This window comes from Pongo pygmaeus, chromosome 14 (assembly GCF_028885625.2).
Source record: "Pongo pygmaeus isolate AG05252 chromosome 14, NHGRI_mPonPyg2-v2.0_pri, whole genome shotgun sequence".
Lineage (NCBI taxonomy): Eukaryota > Metazoa > Chordata > Mammalia > Primates > Hominidae > Pongo > Pongo pygmaeus.
Genome location: NC_072387.2, coordinates 26,836,349 through 26,856,537, shown reverse-complemented (window position 1 = coordinate 26,856,537; position 20,189 = coordinate 26,836,349). Strand labels below are relative to the sequence as shown.

Below are 20,189 nucleotides of genomic sequence, written 5' to 3'. Positions count from 1 at the left end.
CCATATGGAGCTATCAAAATATTAATTATATATGTAGGGAAAAATCAACAAAAGTTACACTGCATATATTTTAAAGTGTCTGTTTTAAGGGAAAATACAGTTGGTAGAGAGTGACTATTTCATAAAAAGAAATAGTTCTCTGGGAGTTTGGAAACAAAGCTTGTCTAAAATATACACACACAAAAAATATTTTATAAAGTACTTAGATAAAGCTTTGGAAAACCTGTCATCTGAAAATGATAAGCAATACTGCAGTGTTGCCAAAGGAAATAATTCCTTGTTTAAAGAAAGTATATCTTGGTTTTTGACTTGAGGATATTTTGCTTCATGTCTTATGAGTGAGTTCTTGTGTGACCTTTTCATATAGTGCCATTTGTTGGCTGACTGCACTACAGCTAAGTATTCTTTGAGTGGATTAGCTTTAAGTGTGGGAGAAAGAACTTGGCAGTGAGATTAAACTAAGCTACAGATTTAGCACTCATTAGGGAAATCAATTTCAAGGAACTCAATTCTGACTAATTTCTAATTTTGGAAATTACCTGGAGATCTACCATTCAATCAGTAAGGAAAGAATGGAATAATTATGCAGCCTTGTACCATGGAGAGGGTCTAAATAATCAAATTTAACTTAGTATAAAAGTGTTGAAGTGATGCCTTTTAAAAGATGGTTTATCTGCTGGGTGTGGTGGCTCACTCTTGTAATCTCAGAACTTTGGGAGGTTGACATGGGAGGATTGCTTGAGTCTAGGAGTTCGAGACCAGCATGGGCAACATAGCACAACCCTATCTCTACAAAAAAATACAAAGATTAGCTAGGTGTGGTGGTGTGTGCCTGTAGTCCCAGCTGTTCGGGAGGCTGAGGTAGGAGGATTGCTTGAGCCTGGGAGGTTGAAGCTACAGTGAGCCATGATCATGCCACTGCACTCACCCTGGACGACAGAAGAGACCCTGTCTCAAAATAAAATAAAATAAAATAAAAGGTGATTTGTCTCTTAGGATAGACAAATAATAAATCATGGAAAATTTGTGTATTTAGTGTTAAATATTTTGATAATTTAGAATGGTATCATGTTAAATGAGGCTGTGTTAAATTATCAATAACAATCACCATTCATAATTTTTTCTAATCTGCTTTATTTTTTGTATTTATACTTTATATTGAGATAATTTTATTTTTATTTATTTATTTATTTTTGAGACAGAATCTTGCTCTGTTGCCTAGGCTGGAGTGCAGTGACACTATCTTGGTTCACTGCAACCTCTGCCTCCCGGGTTCAAGCGATTCTCATGCCTCAGCCATCCGAGTAGCTGGGATTATAGGTGTGCACCACCACACCCAGCTTATTTTTGTATTTTTAATAGAGACGGGTTTTATCATGTTGTCCAGGCTGGTCTTGAACTCCTGGCCTCAGGTTGATCCACCCACTTTGGCCTGCCAGAGTGTTGGGATTACAGGCATGAGCCACCACACCTGGCCCTGACTAATTTTTTTGTTTTAATTTTTTTGGAGATGGAGTCTTGCTGTGTTGGCTAGGCTGGCCTCGAACTCCTGGCTTCAAGTGATTCTCCTCCTTCAGCCTCCCAAAGTGCTGGCATTACAGGCATGAGCCACCATGCCCAGTCTCAATAATAGTTTTATTGAGATGTAATTCACACACTATACTATATACCCATTTAGAATGTATAATTCAGTGTTTTTTAGTATATTCATAGAGTTGTACAGCAATAATTTTCAGTAGTTTTAGAACATTTTCGTCATCCCAAAAAGAAACCCTGTGTCAATTAGCAGTTAGTCTCCATTTCCACCTTCTCCAGTCCTTAGCAATCACTTTCTGTCTATGCATTTACCTATTCTAGACATACCGTATAAATGGAATCATATAATATGTGGTCCTTCGTGATTGGCTTCTTTTTGAGACGGAGTTTCACTCTGTTTCCCAAGGTGGAGTGCAGTGGTGCGATCTTGGCTCACTGCAACCTCTGCCTCCTGGGTGCAGGCGATTCTCCTGCCTCAGCCTCCTGAGTAGCTGGGACTATAGGCACACACCACTACGCCCTGCTAGTTTTGTATTTTTTAGTACAGATGGAGTTTCGCCATGTTGCCCAGGCTGGTCTCGAATTCCTGTCCTCAAGTGATCTGCCTGCCTCGACCTCCCAAAGTGCTGGGATTACAGGTGTCATCCACTGCACCCATCCTTGCTTCTTTCACTTAGCATAATGTTTTCAAGATTCATCCATTTTGTAGCATGCAGCATCAATCAGTTCTTCATTCCTTTTTATTGCCATAATATTGTATGGATATACCACTTTTTTAATCCATTTATCAGTTGATGGACAGTTGGGTTGTTTCCACTTTTTGACTATTATTAACAATGCTGCTGTGAGCATTCATTTATAGTTTTTGTGTGGACTTAGGGTTTCATTTCTCTTTGGGAGGCCGAGGTGGGAAGATTGCTTGAGGCCAGGAGTTTGAAGCTGCAGTGATCTATCATCACACCACTGCACTCCAGCCTGGGCAACAGAACAAGACCAAAATGTAATTTCTTTTTTTTTTTTTTTTTTTGAGATGGAGTCTTGCTGTGTTGCCCAGGCTGGAGTGCAGTGGCATGATCTCGGCTCACTACAAGCTCTGCCTCCTGGGTTCACGCCATTCTCCTGCCTCAGCCTCCTGAGTAGCTGGGACCACAGGTGCCCGCCACCATGCCTGGCTAATTTTTTTGTATTTTTAGTAGAAACGGGGTTTCACCCTCTTAGCCAGGATGGTCTTGATCTCCTGACCTCGTGATCCACCCATCTCGGCCTCCCAAAGTGCTGGGATTACAGGCCTGAGCCACTGTACCCGGCCCCAAAATGTAATTTCTTATAGAAAGTACTGTATTAATTGTGACTGTAAAATATTGGGAAAACCTGCTGAAGCTGACTGAGCAGTGGCATAGGATCTATGTAGGATGTGCATAGAGAGATACTGACAAAATAATGCAGAGTAAATATTTAGATATTAATATTTAAGGGCATTAATGCTATCATAGTTAATAGCTTGTATTACAGTGTTCTTAGGTCAAGATTTACGCTCATACGAAGTTTCACTAATGAAATCATAACTTGGCTGGGCGCAGTGGCTCACGCTTGTAATCCCAGTACTTTGGGAGGCCAAGGCACGTGGATGGCTTGAGCTTAGGAGTTTGAGACTAGCCTGGGCAACGTGGCAAAACCTCATGATGTGGGTTTGACTCTGTGTCCCCACCTAAATCTCATTTTGAATTGTACTCCCATAATTCCCGTGTGTTGTGGGAGGGAGCCGGTGGGAGATAATTGAGTCATGGGGGCAGTTTCCTCCATACTGTTCTCGTGGTAGTGAATAAGTCTCACAAGATCTGATGGTTTTATCAGGGGTTTCCACTTTTGCATCTTCCTCATTCTCTCTTTGCCTGCTGCCATCCATGTAAGACGGGACTTGCTCTTCCTTGCCTTCTGCCATGATTGTTCCATGTGTCCCCAGCCACGTGGAACTGTAAGTCCAATTAAATCTCTTTCTTTTATAAATTGCTCAGTCTCGGGTATGTGTTTATCAACAGCCTGAGAATGGACTAATACACCCCATCTCTTACAAAAAATTAGCCAGGCATAGTGGCACACACCTGTAGACCCAATTATTTGGGAGGCTGAGGCAGGAGAATTGCTTGAGCCCGGAAGTCAGAGGTCGCAGTGAGCTGAGATTACGCCATTGCACTCTAGCTCTAGCCTGAGGGATAGAGTGAGACTCTGTCTCTAAAAAAGAAAAAAAAAGGAGAAGAAAGTAAACAAATCATAACTCTTTAATATTGATTCTCAACTAGGAACAATTTTGTATACTTGGGACATTTGGTGGCGTCTTGAGACAATTTTGATTGTCACAACTCGAGAAATGCTACTGCCATCTATTGGGTTGAGGCTAGGGATGCTGCTAAACATCCTAAACATCATACAAAGCACGGGACAGCCCCACACAAGCAATTATTGGGCCCAAAGTATCGATAGTCATCCACACAAAAACTTGTACATGAATGTTCAGAGCAGTACTATATGAATAGGCTATTCATAATACTGTATGAGTAGAAACAACCCAAATGTCCATCAACTGATGAATGGATAAATAAAATGTGGTATACCCATATAATGGGAATATTACTTGTCATAAAAAGGCATGAATTACTGATACATGCTACAACGTGTGTAAACTTTGAAAACATACTGGGTGAAAAAAGCCATTCACAAAAGACCACAAATTATATGATAACATATTTATGAAATGTCCAGGATGGGCAAATCTATAGAGACAGAAAGGTTAGTGGTTACCTAGAACTGGAGTGATTGGAAGAAAGTAGGAAGTGACTGCTAAAGCATATGGGGTCTTTCTGGTACAATGGAAATGTTGTAAGATTAGATCATGGTCGTGGTTGCACACATCTGTGAATATGCTAAAACCATTGAGCTGTACACTCAGTGAGTAAATTGCGTAGTGTGTGAATTATGTCTCAATGAAGCCTTTAAAAATACCCATCATGCCACGGTTTAGAAACCCACTTCACACAGGTCAACTGCACCATTAGTAGAATTATAGAGGGAGATTAGGGGGTGGAGATAAAGTTGTGGGAGAGTGGGGCCATTGAAGTTAAGGAAATAGGAGAGGTGGTCCAAGGAGAAGCAGAGGATCCATGTCAGGACCTTTAGGTGCATCAGTAGTGAAAAAGCAGGAAGAAGCAAAAGAAAATAAGAAAGCCAATTAAGACAAGTGGATGGGAGAACAAGGCAAGGAGTGTTTGGAAAGCAAAGATAGATGATGTTTCAAGGAATCAGTAGTCAACATCGTCTGTTACCGATAGGTAAGATGTAGATTGTTTTTCATCTACACCGAATATCAGTTAGAACATAGTTGGTCATATGGAAGTCTGTTTATGTGAGTGACAGGGGCAAAAGCCATATCTCAGTGATCAGGTAGTGATTAGTAATTGATGAAGTATAGAGTGAAGTACAGTTGACCCTTGAACAATGTGGGGGTTAGAGACACCAACCCCCATGCAGCCAAAAATTCCAGTATAACTTTTTACTCCCCAGAACGTTTTACTAATAGCTTAATGTTGCCTGGAAGACTTACTGATAAACAGTCAGTTGGTACTTATTTTATATTTTATATATACTATAATATATTCTTAAAGTAAGTTAGAGAAAAGAAAATGTTGTTAAGACAATCATAAGGAAGATAAATGATATTTAGTGTTCATTAAGTATAAGTGGATCAATCATAAAGGTCTTCGTCTTCGTCTTCTAGTTGAGTAGGCTCAGGAGGAGGAGGAAGAGGAGGGGTTGATCTTGCTGTCTCAGTGATAGCAGAGGCAGAAGTGGAGGAGGTGAAGGGGAGGTAAGGAAAGGAAGGCACACTTGGTGTAACTTCTAGTGAAAGTATAAGTGGACCTGTGCAGTTCAAACCTGTGTTATCCAAGGGTCAACTGAACTGTATAGATATTTCGAAGAGCGTCAACTGACAGCTCAAGGGAATGGGGGTTTGTGCCAAGGGAATGTTGTTTTATACTTTAAGCTTAGATGAACCTGTTTATTGCTTGAGGGGAGAAGTCAGGATTTCAGAAAGAAAATGTGGTATTGTGGTGTTAGGCCAATGACATAGATGTTGAGACAGCCCAGGGCGTGGTTGAGGTAGGCAGCCCTGTGGTAGTGTGAACTGCCTGCCTTGATGATCCATACTTCTTAGCTATTAAGTGCTGATTTGACCAGCTTTGTCTAGGTTTCTTCCAGAATGGAGGAACACAGTGGTAGAAGTCAGCATGAGGGAATTTTATTTTATTATTATTTTTTTAAACTGATAGAATTGCAAGGAGAATGATGGAATTTTAAAGCACATATATGTAAAGCCCTTGTGAAGTATTTTCTTCTGTCCTCTTTTTTTGAGTAATCAGTATTTCCTCCAACTATTGTCTATTTGTACCTGGCATTGTACCCTTTAAAAAGAAAGTAGAGGCAGCACACGGTGGCTAACACCTGAATCTCAGCACTTTGGGAGGCTGAGGCAGGAGTATGGCTTGAGCTTAGGAGTTCAAAGTTACCTTGAACTATGATTGCACCACTGCACTCCAGCCTGGGCAACAGAGGAAGACCTTGTCTCTTAAAACAGAAACAAACAAAAAACGAAGTTAAGTTTTCTGATTTTTAAAAATTATTATTTATAGAGATAGGGTCTTGCTCTGTCACCCAGGCTGAGATATAGTGGCATGATCATGGCTCACTGCAACCTTGGCCTCTGAGTTCAAGTGATCCTCCTGCCTCAGCCTCCCAATTGCAACCTTGGCTTCTGAGTTCAAGTGATCCTCCTGCCTCAGCCTCCCAAGTAGCTAGAACCACAGGTACACATCACCACACCTGGCGAATTTTTAAATTTTTTTGTAGGGCAGGGTCCCACTATGTTGCCCAGGCTGTCCTTGAACTCTCCTGGGCTCAAGTGATCCTCCTGCTTTGGCATCCAAAAGTGCTGGGATGACAGGCATGAACCACTGTGCTTGGCCTGGATTTGTTTATTAAAGGTTTTTTTTTTTTTTTTTTCAACACTGTTTTATAGTTTCCAGAGTAAAAGATTATTAAATTTATTCTAAGTACATTTTTTTTTTGAGACTGGGTCTCACCCTGTTGCCCAGGCTGGAGTGCAGGGGTGTAATCATGGCTCTTCACAGCCTCAACCTCTTGGGCTCAAGCGATCCTCTCAACTTCAGCCTCCTGAGTAACTGGGACTATAGGCACATATCATGATGCCTGGCTGATTTTTGTAGAGGTGGAGTTTCGCTGTGTTGCCCAGGCTTGTGAGTATTTTTTTATTATTCAATTGTAAATTGTTTTTTAAATTTCATTTTCACACTATATAGGGAAAAATACAAATGATTTTTGTATGTTGATCTTGTATCCTGTAATCTTGCTGAACTTGCTTATTAATGCTAATGAATTATATACGTAATTGTATTATCTGCAAACCATTATATTTGTTAAGGATTATTATATGTAGCTTTTCTATGTGCAGCAGGTGATTTATGAAAGTATTCACCTACCCAGACCCAGTGGTGCAAAGTCCACAGTTTCCGGGATTTGGTAGATGTTAAAAATCACTCTGTGGCCCAGAGAGCAAATTCCTCTGCACTTTGTAGCCCCATGTTACTCTGAGACTCTGGAGACAAAATTCACTTGCTTCTCATTCTGTTTTGGATCACTGTTGTGCAAAGAAAGTGTCCTGGTCCTGTGATCCTCCATCATACCATCATCCCCATTTGATAGTGGGCGCTAGGGTCCGGGGCGGTCTCATCACCACCCCCCTCTCATAGCTCTTCTGGTAGAGCTGCACTCACAGGCCAGCTTTCCTTCTACCTTGTTCCTTGCACACACTGCTTCTCTGCCTGGGTCCTCTCTCTTTGCCTGATCACCTCCTAATTGTACTTCGGCCCAGACCAGGTTGGCTTTCTTTTGCTATTTTCTCCCTATGCATGTTGTATATGATTTTTTCCCCATTTGGCTCGCTTCTCAGCTGTAATTTTTCATTCCTTAGATTATTTAAGTACAGTTAGCCCTCCAGGTTTGTGGGTTCCACATCCTTGGATTCAACTGAGGATCAAAAATATTATAAATAAAAAATAACAATACAACAATTAAAAAAATACAAATTTTAGAAACAGCGCAACAATGTACATAGCACTTACATGGTATTGGGTATTATAATTAATCTAGAGGTGATTTAAAGTATATGGGATATTTATAAGTTACATGCAAATATATGGGATATTTATAAGTTACATTTTATATCAGAGACTCTGGATTTATATCAGAGCATCTGTGGATTTTGGTAACCACGCGAGGTCCTGGAACCAGTCCCCCTCCGGATATTGAGGGACAACAGTAGTGTCTGTTTACCTACTGAGCAAAGCTCCATGAAAGCATGGGCCATGCTTTTGCTCACTGCATTGTTGAGCCCTAGCACAGATGCTCAGCAAATATTTATTATTATATGTTTATTATTTAATTATTGAAAGAAGGCCGTTCAGAAGTATTAGCTCAGTTTTCGGATGTTTGTTCACTTTAAATATAGTTCGGCTAGTAGTTCACCTGGTGTCCATAAATGCTTAAGGGTTTTGGCAATGCTAATCATAAATGACAATATCATTTTGTAACAAGAATGTTTGGCAGGTATGTGTGGTATGTTGGCTTCAGTGATACTTCTTTTTTTAGTTTGGTTACACTGTCTTTTATTGGTATTCTATTTTTGTGGATCTGATTTGGTTTTGGTAAACTTTTTTTTTTTAAACTTAATCTCTTGGAGAAAGCTAACTGGATTATAGAGTAGTAATGGGATACAGAAGCTTTCACCTAAATTGGATTTCCAGTAAAGCCAACCTTTACTATTTGGAGGCAAGGCTTGGGAAAACATTCAGGTAAGGTCACTCCTGTATTTCACAGGAATTGTGGTTGCTTGGACTGTGTTGTCTATAAGACTGGGGTCATTGGTTCTGTGCTGTGCCAGAAGGAGAAGTAGCAGTTTTTGTTGTTAGAAAATTGAATAGTGAAAGGGATTAAATATTTAATAAAGAAAATGGGCTTGCTGTAGCTCCTGAAACTTTGTTTTACTGATGAAGTAGGGTAAAAAATAGTATGGAAAGATGAAGGGAGTAAAGCATTTATTACTTATGTGAAATGCCCATTGTTGCTACAAGATCTTTCTATATTGTAAGGTAATTATAAGAATAGGCAAAGGAAATTTTCAGGTTGTCCATATTTGCTTGAGGATAATGTGTAGCTACTGTATGCCTCATTTAATTATTTTTTTCGAGTGTCATTCACAATCACAAAACGATACCCTTACTGAAAGTGTTAGTGGATAAACTTAATTGCATAATTAAGGACCTGTGTATTTCCAAAGATGATGTTTTCCCCACTTCATGTTAAGATGTACGTATTTAATGATAATGCCGTTTGTTGTATGAGAACTTGAGACAGAAGATTTAGTAGGATTATCCAGTGACAGTCAGTACAGGGTGCGATTAAGCTGTCCTTCTGGCTCTTGGCCTGGTATATGTTTGTCTCTGGCCATGCAGTTACAGAGTAGGGCAGGTGGCATGTTTATGTGTGCCTTTGGTTTCACAGAAGTTGGTGAGCTTTCCTAAGTGGAGAGTTTTAGAGCTAGATAGGATTGTTGTGGGAGAGGGGCAGGGAATGGAGAGTTGATTCTTCACTCTTCTGTGGTGCAGTTGAATTTATATGTAGCTGGAACTGATTTTCCAAGGGATTATGATGGCGATGAGCTTAGAAGACTGGTTGGGTTTTAGCACTTCAGAATTGGATCCCTTGCCGGAACCCTTGATAAGAGGGAGTGGACTTGTATTTGGTACAGAGACCAAAAAAAAAAAAAAAAAAAAATCACTGTACTAAATGTCCTGATTCTTTAATTTGGTGAGAACATGGGAAGGTAAAGTAAGATTAGATGTGTATGATAGATTTTTTTTAAGATAGAGGGTTAGCAAAAGACTGAAAGCAGCTCTGTTTGGCTTTCTTATTGATGGAATTGTGTTTTGTTTGGTTACAAATGAATTATTCTGATAAAAATATAAATTGCATGCATTCAGTATTTATTTTAGAAAAATATATAAAGCCATAGGCCAAGAAAATTCTTGAATTACACTCTTATTTGAACTTCGGTGAAATAATAGCTATTTAGTTCCAATCTTTTGTGGCTTGTGTGTCTCATAAAATTTGACTAGCATGTAATAAAAGACAGTTTAGTAAATAATCAGTTCATTATCAAACTGTTCTTTTGTTGGTGACATATTTGTTGTAAAAGATAAAACAATGTGATGTCCAGATATTGTAAAATGCTAAAGTGGTGACTATAAACCAAATTTTTGAAAGTTTTAAAAGGAAACTATTGTTTTATTAAAATTATTTTTAAATGAACGTCTTGCTTTATTTAACCTTGAAATTATTTTTAAAATATTGCTTTAAGAATAGTAGTGCTAGATTTCCGAATTCTGGTGGTAGTGGTTCTGTTTGTTTTTTAAGTTAAGTATTTAAGAATTATCTGGGGTAGAAATGGTATTTTTTTGATTTCTTATAAGAATTATTAAGAATTATCTGGGGTTGAAATGGTATTTTTTTATTTCTTATACATACAGATAGAAATAGTAATTTGAGAATACCTGATTAAAAATGAATTACCTTAATTCTTTATATTATTTTGAATGTAAAGATATGGTCCAGATTTGTGTATCGTTGTTCTGCCCACATTGTGATATGCTCTTCACTAGTTTTGTTTTTCAAATTGAAAAGTAATGCATGTACATGAATAATAACAATATTTTAGGTAATATTAAACATCATACAATGCATAGTAAGCCTTCCTCCCATATAAAAGCCGGCATAGTCTCTTATTCAGGGGGAGCAACCTCAGCAGTTTCACGGTGCAGTCTGATAACTAAAACATATTTCCTGTCAAAACAGCATTGTCTTTAAACATTTGTTCTGTATAAACATTATAATGCCGTTCCATATAAACATTTATTATACTGTTCTTTTTGTTTTATGTTTTTTATTTAAATGCTTTTGGGAATAATTAACTTTTTTTAGTAGAGTGGGATATGATTTATAGTTACAGGATTGTAATTGTGTGCTGTGAAAAGTATAATATAGTACATGTGCATTTTTATTAAGGTATATAATAGTGGTATTATTAGTGGTATAGCCAGGCTGGCTGATAGAAGGTAGTGAAGTCTGCAGTGTTGTAGATTAGTTTTTCAGTGGAAGGTAAGTGTAGCCTCTTTGCATGGAGCATTACAAGTGTGCATTCTTGTTAGAAGGCAAACATCATGCCAGAGATAAAAATCCTTTCCAGGTTTGGAATTGGAAAACAAAAGTAACATGGAGTTTTGTAATAATTATGGGGAAAGGTATTTTCTGATAGATATTACATACTAACTCATAAATCTCCCATGCTCTTGGCCACATGTAAGGAATTATAATCTTAAAAATATTCTGGTTACCAACATTTGAAGAAAATTGGCCATAGAATTGGGCATCGGGGACAGTGTGCTGAAAAACAGACCATGATTAGGAGAGGCTAAACCAAGATTTAAAAAAAATCAGATTTCAGGGTTATTTTGAATCTGATGTTACATGAGCCATTGCAGTGAATTCCATTTTATATCTGGGAAAAGCCCTTTTTAAATAAAACTCATATCCATTTTCCCTTAATGTAAATAATTGATATCCAGAAGTATTAATAGAGTATATGCTTTTTATAATTTATAAAAAGATAGAGGAGAGAATTATATGAGAATTTTGGTTTAGGTTTAATAGTTTCCTTTTGTAAGATTTCTTCCTGTATTTTCTTACTGATACTTTTGTAAGATTCATTGAATCTTTAGGTTATCATCTCCCTCTTACCAAAACACACTGTTGCCCCTCTTGCTGCATTATACCTGGAAGGCATAATTAGAATGTGAGAGACTCTCCTCATTTCCTTGGAATAGAGTTTTTCACATATCCAGAAGTAGCAAAATTTATAAATATGATTCCCTTTGCTTCTGCCACCTGTATTCTTCCTCTGTACTTGAACTGTCTGCAGCTCTTGAAGGGAGGTTTGGGCTTTCATTCTCTTGCAGTTACAGCACCTGAAGTATTTGCCTTCTTACTCTGAGGGATCACACATCTGCTAGCTACTAAAACGGTAAATGGTCAGCTTTGGGGCCAACCATTTTATTATGGTTATGTGAACCCATTTATCTGTCTCGTATCCTATATAATTTAAAAATAAAATCATGACACCTTTTATAAGCATATGAAATATTACAAAATCGTTATTTTCCTAGTTATATTTCGTTTGTTAGATATGGCATATTGAAAATAAAGAGAAATAAAACTGGAAAACAGTAAGTGAAATATATTTAAATTTTTATGAAGTATGAAGAATTGGCCAGGTGTGCTGGCTCATGTCTATAATCCTTGCACTTTGGGAGGCTGAGCCAGGAGGATCAGTTGAGCTCAGGAGTTCAAGACTTCCCTGGGCAACATAGTGACACCCTGTCTCATTAAAAACAAACAAACAAAAAGTACACATACACACAACACAAAAAGAATTGATTGCCTTACTCAGAAGATTTATTTCACATACTATAGCCTTTGCCATCCCGTTATTGTGGAAAATTTCAAAGATACACAATAGTAGAGAGAATACCCAGCTTTAAACAGCCAGTCTTGTTTCATCTGTGCTCTGCCATCCCCAGAATATTTTGAAGCAAATCCTAGGTGTCAGATAAATCAGTATATTGTAGTATTGGGTGAAGAACACAGCATTGACCTTAGACCATGATCAGTGCCTGGTAAGAAAATGAACTCACTCTATATTGATAGCTCTTAGGGTTCACGGGTTGATTTTTTCCCTTTTTAAAATTGGGCTTCTTTCTTTTGGCTTTTTTGGCCTTCACCTCTTTCCCTGTACCTCCACAAGGGGGCAGATAAAGGAAGAGAGAAGGGAAGTTTAAATGAACCAGATTTGAGTTTCACTTTTGTTAATCAGTCGAATAGAGTTGCAGAAGATTTTGGGGGTGACTTTTCAGAAACAAGTAGCGACTTTTCTCGTTGAAACAACTCATAGTGCCCCTCCCTGCTCTTCAGAGACAGAATAGTATTAGCTATTTTAAAGGGGGTTAAGCAATAATCTTAAAAAAAAAAAAAAAAGTTTCCAGAGCATTATTACAGCCTTTAATTTTCCCTGTGAATAATAATTTTTCTGTAAAAATAACGATTTAGACTACTCAAAATATAGTATTTGAATTTCTATCTACTTTTTTCAGACGATAGCTCTGGGTGATTATCATTAAGATTTCTCATTGAGTGATGTGAATGTTGCATAGTCGAAGTATTTTAACTGGGCATTTGATTACCAATGGAAGGGGCATAACCACTGTTTTTTGTTTGTTTGTTTGTTTTGAGACAGAGCCTCTCCCTGCCACCCAGGCTGGAGTGCAATGGTGTGATCTTGGCTCACTGCAACCTCTGTGGGAGAGTGTTTTCAAGCGACTCTCCCGCCTCAGCCTCCCGAATAGCTGGGATTACAGGTGCCTGCCACCATGCCCAGCTAATTTTTGTATTTTTAGTAGAGACGGGTTTCACCATATTGGCCAGGCTGGTCTCGAACTCCTGACCTCAGGTGATCCGCCTACCTCGGCCTCCCAAAGTGTGGAGATTACAGGCGTGAGCCACTGTGACCGGCCGAGTTTTCTCATTTCTTAAAAGCCTCAGTTACTGTGGCAGTATCAATGAATCGTATTCATAAAAACCTACAAATATATGATGGTTACTTTATTTATGGTAAAATGGTATTCTGTTTGAAGCATGTTTGAAATTGAATGCCTGAACACCATATAAATTGCTTTTTAGTCGGTGGGAATTTTAAATAAGCATCTATAAAGTTTTTTGTCAATAGATTATTTCTTTGTCTTGATATTTAGATACTGTGACCTGTGGGAGTTTTTTTTCTTTAATATTATATGTGTTTACTCTTTTTGTTCTTTTGTTTTCCCAGTGAATATATTTCTTCTGGAAAAATGCTGTTTTTCCTAGTAGACTTTATGAAACTCACATTTTGTATATGTGGTGTTAATTGTTGCAAGATATTGGGGGAAATGATGGGATAAACTTGCAGAAATTGATTCTTTTTACATGAATTTTGGCATATGCTTTGCAGTAAGTGTATTTCCTTCTGTTGCCACCATTAAATTCTCTGGTTCTCAAAGTTTCTGTGTGCCTGCAGCATGACACATAATTACAATGAAAGCATTACCTTACATTCCTGTAACATTCTTTTTTTTCCCCAGGCACTTAATGCCTTTTATTCCTTAGCTTCATGCATGAATTATGTAGCATATGTGAAGAGGCTTAAACTGTTACCATTACAAATTCTTTCTAGATGGCTCCTGTTATATTTAGGATATACTTATACTTTAGACAAAGTAAGAATGTTATTGTTGTTGACCTTGACACCAAATAACTGGGCAGACATTATATAGCTATGTTTGAATCCTCGCAAAATGTGCTGTTGAAGCCAACAGAGTCCTGGCGGGAGACTCTTCTGGACAGCAGAGTTATGGAGCTTTTCTTCACAGTAAGTTTTAGTCTTCATCTCTGGTAGCAAGAGCCATAGAAAAGAGGAAATGCCTTGGCGTGTTTCTTAAGTAAAACAGAACAGATTGCTTTTCTCCCCTAAAGTCTTGTCTTCTCATCAGTATGGCTGCTTAAACAGAAATTATTTTAAAAGGTTCTTGCTAATTTATAAAAATGTCACATAGTTATGAAGGGCTTAATATCCTTCAGCAGAAGTTCTCAAACTTTTAATTTCAGGACCCCTCTATACTCTTAAAAATTTATTGAGAACTCCAAAGAGCTTTTCTTTATATAGGTTATATTTATCCTGTTAAAAATTCAAACAAAACTTTACAAAATAATGTGCTAAAAAGTAACAGTGAGAAACGATTACATATTAACATAAGTAACATTTTAATTAACTATATTTTTTGAAAACAAAGCAAGTTTAATGAGAAGAATAGCATTGTTTTGCATTTTTGTAAATCTATAATATCAGACTTAATAGAAGACAGCCAGATTATCTTACCTGCTTCTGCCTTCAGTTAGTTGCAATATCTCACATCGTGTGGCCTCGGGGAAATTCCACTTTTTACCTGTGTGACAGTGAGAATGGGAAATGCAGATACTGTTTTCATATTATTATGCAAATAGTTTTTTCCTCACAGACAACCTGACAGGCTTTTAAAAAGCTTCAGGGATCCCTGGGCCACAGTTTGAGAACTGCTATTCTAGAGTGTAGGTTTTATATTTATTATATTTATGAGTCATTGGTTAAGTTGGTATTATGGAATAGTAGTTTATCTCATGTATAACTTTAGACAGTCCTCTTTATTATTGGCTAAATATCAAGATGTAGGCAGTATGTTCCCACATTGGCCAATGTGTATCCCCAATAAAATGGTCAAAAGCTGGAAAAACAATTCATATGTGTGTGTTTATGTGTTGGATGCTAATTTGCAGTTATAGGGGGAATATACAAGTTAGTTAGATATAATGACATGGACAAAAGCCCAGGTAAAAATAAATTAAAAGTAAAAAAGCTATTTTGCTTAATCCCAATTGTTAATTTTAGTTTCTTTTCATTTGTTTTAAAAATATAGAAGAGCCCTTCAACTACCTTTTTCTGATTGAACCATTTAAAATAAAGTAGTAATGTGGTATGTATTTTGAAATATCTAGAACAAGGTTTTCTATCCATGGGTATATATAAAAGATACTTTCTATAGAAATATTCAGACTGAGCATTAAATAACCTTGTGGTTTCTTTTTAAAATCAGAGAAATGATGGCTAAAACCACTATCAAGATCAAAGAGATAATTGTAACTAAATTTTAAAATTCCGTTGCCTGCCTCATCTGACAAGAATTGTTTTGATACGAATCCAAGTCCAAGTCTTTGTATTATGCACTTGACTGAAAGTAGATTCCACTCCAGCAGTTTTTGAAAAGGTAAAAAACTTGCTGGCAGTACTGGAAACAACTCTACCAGATCTGAACAGCTGTCTAGACAAACCAGACAGCTGCTCCTGTCAGCTGTGAACAACCACATGCAAATAACTTGAATTTGAAAGTTAACCCTTTTTTGCTTTATTTGAACAATTTTTGTGTTTGTAGCTATTTTCACTTAAGCAGTTTATGAACAAGTTTGTTACTTGTTTTAAAAATGACAATGGCTAATCTTTTTATTTAACTTTGGTTAAATTTAGTTTTAGTTATATGAATTTATTGCCTGCTTTAAAGCACTTTTCCACAGGATATCACTTGTGCTAGATTTGGATAAGCATCAATATACTGTTGCATAAGAACAAGACTTTAAATATGTTAATCATAAGACTTTAAATATGTTGGAATACTTTGGGTTGCATTCTGCCCTATAGAAGTTTACAAACTTCTTAATTCTTTTTCCTTCTATAAGGTCTTGGAAAAAAAACCCACTTTCATTGTGTTTTCTTCCTACCTTTTTGACCAGAGTCTTCTTGATTTCGCTTATGGTCTCTTCCTTCTTTGCTCATCACATAAATATTGGCGTTCCTATCTTAATTCTCAACTTTGCTGACTCTGTACACTTTCCTGTGGCTCTCTCTTCGACACGTAGACTTCAGGCACCGGTTCCCAGATGACTCCTACATCTATATTCAGCACAGCCTGCTCCAGAGTTTCAGAGCCTTATAATCCAAGTGCTTACTGGATGTTTTAATTTGGATGGCCCACAGACATCTCAGATTTAACATGTTCCAGTAGAATTCGTCATCTTCCTTACTTGCTTCTCCTTCCTTGTCTTCCTTTTCTTGATGCATATCCTTGCCATTCACCTCACTGGGCGTCCTGCTGGGCTTTGCTTTCTCTTATCCCTCTGTCCCTTTCCCATATTCAGGTGGTAATTCAGCTTTCCGGTTTATAATACAGTTTATATTGAAATACATGTTCAGATATGGAGGAACTCTTTTGTAATGATGACGTTGGAAGAAAGGCAAGAATTTATATTGTATAAAAATTAAGCATTTATTATTAGTTTTATGTGGTTTATATTTCAGGTAACATAAATTAAGCTTGAACAGCACACACCATCTCGAAAGACATTTATTTATTTTAACTTTATTTTTAGTTATTTCATTAGCTATTTCATTGAGGGTATTCTTTCTTTTGATTGCTCGCTTCGAGACCATAATGAGCATTCAAGATTGTGAGATGGATTCTTATTGTCCCAGATTACATTGTATCTGTTGACAGAATATATCCCTGGATATCATGCTTAAATGCTGATTAGATTCTAAGGCATCAGATTTCAGATAAAGAACTTATAAGAGTGAGTTGTGTTCAGAAGTTTATGAACTAGACAGTGTGCATATATGAATTTGTTTATTGTACTTGGAATTTACTATATAAAACTTAAAATACATTAGAATATAGTTTGAAAAATATTTGTATTTTAGACCAAGGATTTGCAGACATTTTTTATATAGGGCCAGATAGTAAACACTTTAGGCTTTGCAGGTCATATGTTCATATTCAACACTGCCATTGTAGTACAGAAGCAGCCACAGATGTTACATAAATAAGCATGGCGGTGTTCCAGTAAAGCTTATTGATGGTCATTAAAATGTGAATGTCGGCCTGGCGTAGTGGCTCATGCCTGTAATCCCAGCACTTTGGGAGGCCGAGGCGGGCGGATCACCTGAGGTCAGGAGTTTGAGACCAGCCTGGCCAACATGGCGAAACCCCGTCTCTACTAAAAATACAAAAATTAGCCAGGCGTCGTGGCACGTGCCTGTAATCCCAGCTACTCAGGAGACTGAGGCAGGAGAATTGCTTGAACCTGGGAGGTGGAGGTTGCTGTGAGCTGAGATTGCACCATTGCACTCCAGCCTGGGCAACAAGAGTGAAACTCTGTTTCAGGGGGAAAAAAAAAAGAATTCTGTGTAATTTCCACAGGTCACAAAATATTATTTTTATTGGTTTCCCCCCAACCATACAAAAATGGAAAAAAAAAAACACCCCACAACCATTCTTAGCTCACAGCCATGCAAAAACAGGCGGGGGCCAAATTTGGCTTATGGGCTGCGGTTTGTTCTAGTCCAAAGAGTATAGCATATTTTAAGCATGTCAGTTAATCAACTAACTTTGTAATGTTTAGAGATTATTTAGTATTTTAAATTTCGTTACTAGAACCTTGAGAAGTTCAGGGATTAAGGATTAAGGGACTCAGTGAACAAGGATTTATTAAGTGTTCGTTGTGGCCCAGCATACCAGTGAGTACTTAAATGTTCTGACCTGAAGTAATTTAGAAACAATTTGCCTAGTCAAAGTGAATATAACCTAAAACTATGAGTTTGATGTTACACAACATTTACAAAATAGAGAGAGAACTTTGTGTGGGAAAGAAAAGGGCTAGAGTGGTTAAGTACTTCAGCAAGTACAAAATGGTACATCCAACAGTAAGTGTTGGATGGATTAACATTAATGATCATATTTCTTCACTAAATTTTCCTGGGCTCTATCATGTCAGATTACAGAAATGAAACCTTTAACAGCTGAGAATATTAATACTATAAAACTAGGGAGCAGTATTTCAAGAGCATTCCCTTCATGCAAAACACTATACCAGGTGTTTCATGTCCGTATTGTATCACTGAAATAAAATATAGGTTAGCTTTAAATGGATTTAGGTATAATTTACATTTTGTATTCAAAATCTTTTAGTAGTTATTAATAGCAATGATGTAGTTTAAACTGAGATTCAAACAAATTGTAAGCAAACTGAGAATTAATAATAAAAGAACGTGCTTATTATATTTTGGTTGAATGAATGCATGAATGTCTAGGGATTCAATGGTATATTGTTTTTCTAAGTGCGCAACTGTTTATTTCCACTAAAGCAGCATCTATATACTCTTTATTGAACTTGTCTGCTAACTTTAGCAAGAAGCTGTAGCTAGGCATAGTTAGCATAATACAGATGACTGTCGTTGTTGCTGTTTTTAGAAGAAGCAGTATGTCTGACTGGCTGGCATCTGTTTCTCTCTTTGTCATAACATGCTGGAGACAGATCAATTTTCAAAATGTAGGTAGCCCTCAGTTAAAAATCAATTGATATGTTTAAAATAATGACCTGTAATGTAAAGTGGACTGAGGGACAATTTTCAATTTAGTTTAATTCAGGAATTAATTTTCTAGAATAACCAGCTACAGTGAATTTTTCTCTTACCTCATTCGGCATGGTAGACACGTGACCCTTACAAAGGAAGAATTTATATTTATGGATTAGTAATTCTTTCTAACAGGTACATCGAAAAATCAGAGAAGATTCAGATATGGCACAAGATTCTCTGCAGTGCCTTGCCCAGTTAGCTTCTCTTCATGGACCCATCTTCCCTGATGAAGGATCACAAGTTGATTATCTAGCACACTTCATTGAGGGATTACTGAATACTATCAATGGGTAGGTATACTTGCCCTTTGCAGCTGAAAAAGGAGCCCTACGTTTCGTGTTTAACAGTAGAAGAAAAAAAGAAACTAGTTATTTTTCCCCCTTATATTTTGAAGTAAAGTCATATGGGTAATTTGAAATTAATAAACAGACATACCTTTTAAAATGAATCAGTAACGATATTTGCTTGTTTGGAAATGAGTTATTATATTAATAATTTTTCTTTTACTGCCACTTAATACTACTCATTCCTTGGTTTTAGAATTGAAATAGAAGATTCTGAAGCTGTGGGGATCTCCAGCATTATCAGCAACCTGATAACCGTGTTCCCACGAAATGTTTTAACTGCCATTCCAAGTGAACTTTTCTCCTCCTTTGTTAACTGCCTCACACACCTCACTTGTTCTTTTGGGCGAAGTGCTGCATTGGAAGAAGTGGTGAGTGACTATTCTAAAGTAAATTGTGTCAGTTTTCACAAGGAAATTTGTGGTGCCTTTGGAACATTTCTCATGACAAGTAATTATTTTAAGTGAGTGCTGGCTATTGTTAAAGTGACCATTTTGTTTAGATGTGCAAATTATTTGGGAAACATGACCTTTAAAAATTTGTGGATTAAAATAGCTTTAGTTGGCGATATTTACTGGTCTTAAGCATTTAATTTTGAGATAATTTAGTACCCAAATATAAGAGATGGAATGAAATGAGCTGTGGTTTGTTCAACACAATTTTTCACGTAAAAATTATGTCGAAAGCTTATTCTAACAGCAAAAACATTGTTTACAAGATGCTGCTGTGGTGTGGTGTAATTATGTGTAATTTTTTTTTTTTTTTTAGAATTTTTACTTTGGACTTACTTGGCAATTATGTAAACATAATTTGGTTCAAATCGTTGAAACTTTGCTTATTTTGATTAGACTGTGCTCTCTAATTTTTTGGATGGTAATGCTTTAATAGTGTATCCTGGTAGAATTTAATTTACATTGAAATTAAGACCGATAACAATACTGAAGATGTTTTTTGGTACAAATTTCCAAATGTGTATTTTCCATATTTTATATTTAAATTTAGACGTCTACTAAAACCCCTTGAGGACACAGCTGCTT

At 37.0% G+C, this 20,189-nt stretch overlaps 1 protein-coding gene across 3 annotated transcripts in view; it reads left to right on the top strand.

Annotated features, from left to right (window-relative positions):
* The window catches only part of XPO4 (exportin 4), a 124,877-nt gene that overhangs the window by 62,457 nt on the left and 42,231 nt on the right, over positions 1-20,189 (top strand). For all 3 annotated transcript variants that reach the window (XM_054447269.2, XM_054447270.2, XM_054447271.2), the window contains 3 exons: positions 14,067-14,179; positions 18,941-19,098; positions 19,349-19,523. In XM_054447269.2, coding sequence (XP_054303244.1) covers positions 14,067-14,179; positions 18,941-19,098; positions 19,349-19,523 — 446 coding nt within the window. The remainder of the gene's footprint in view (positions 1-14,066; positions 14,180-18,940; positions 19,099-19,348; positions 19,524-20,189) is intronic.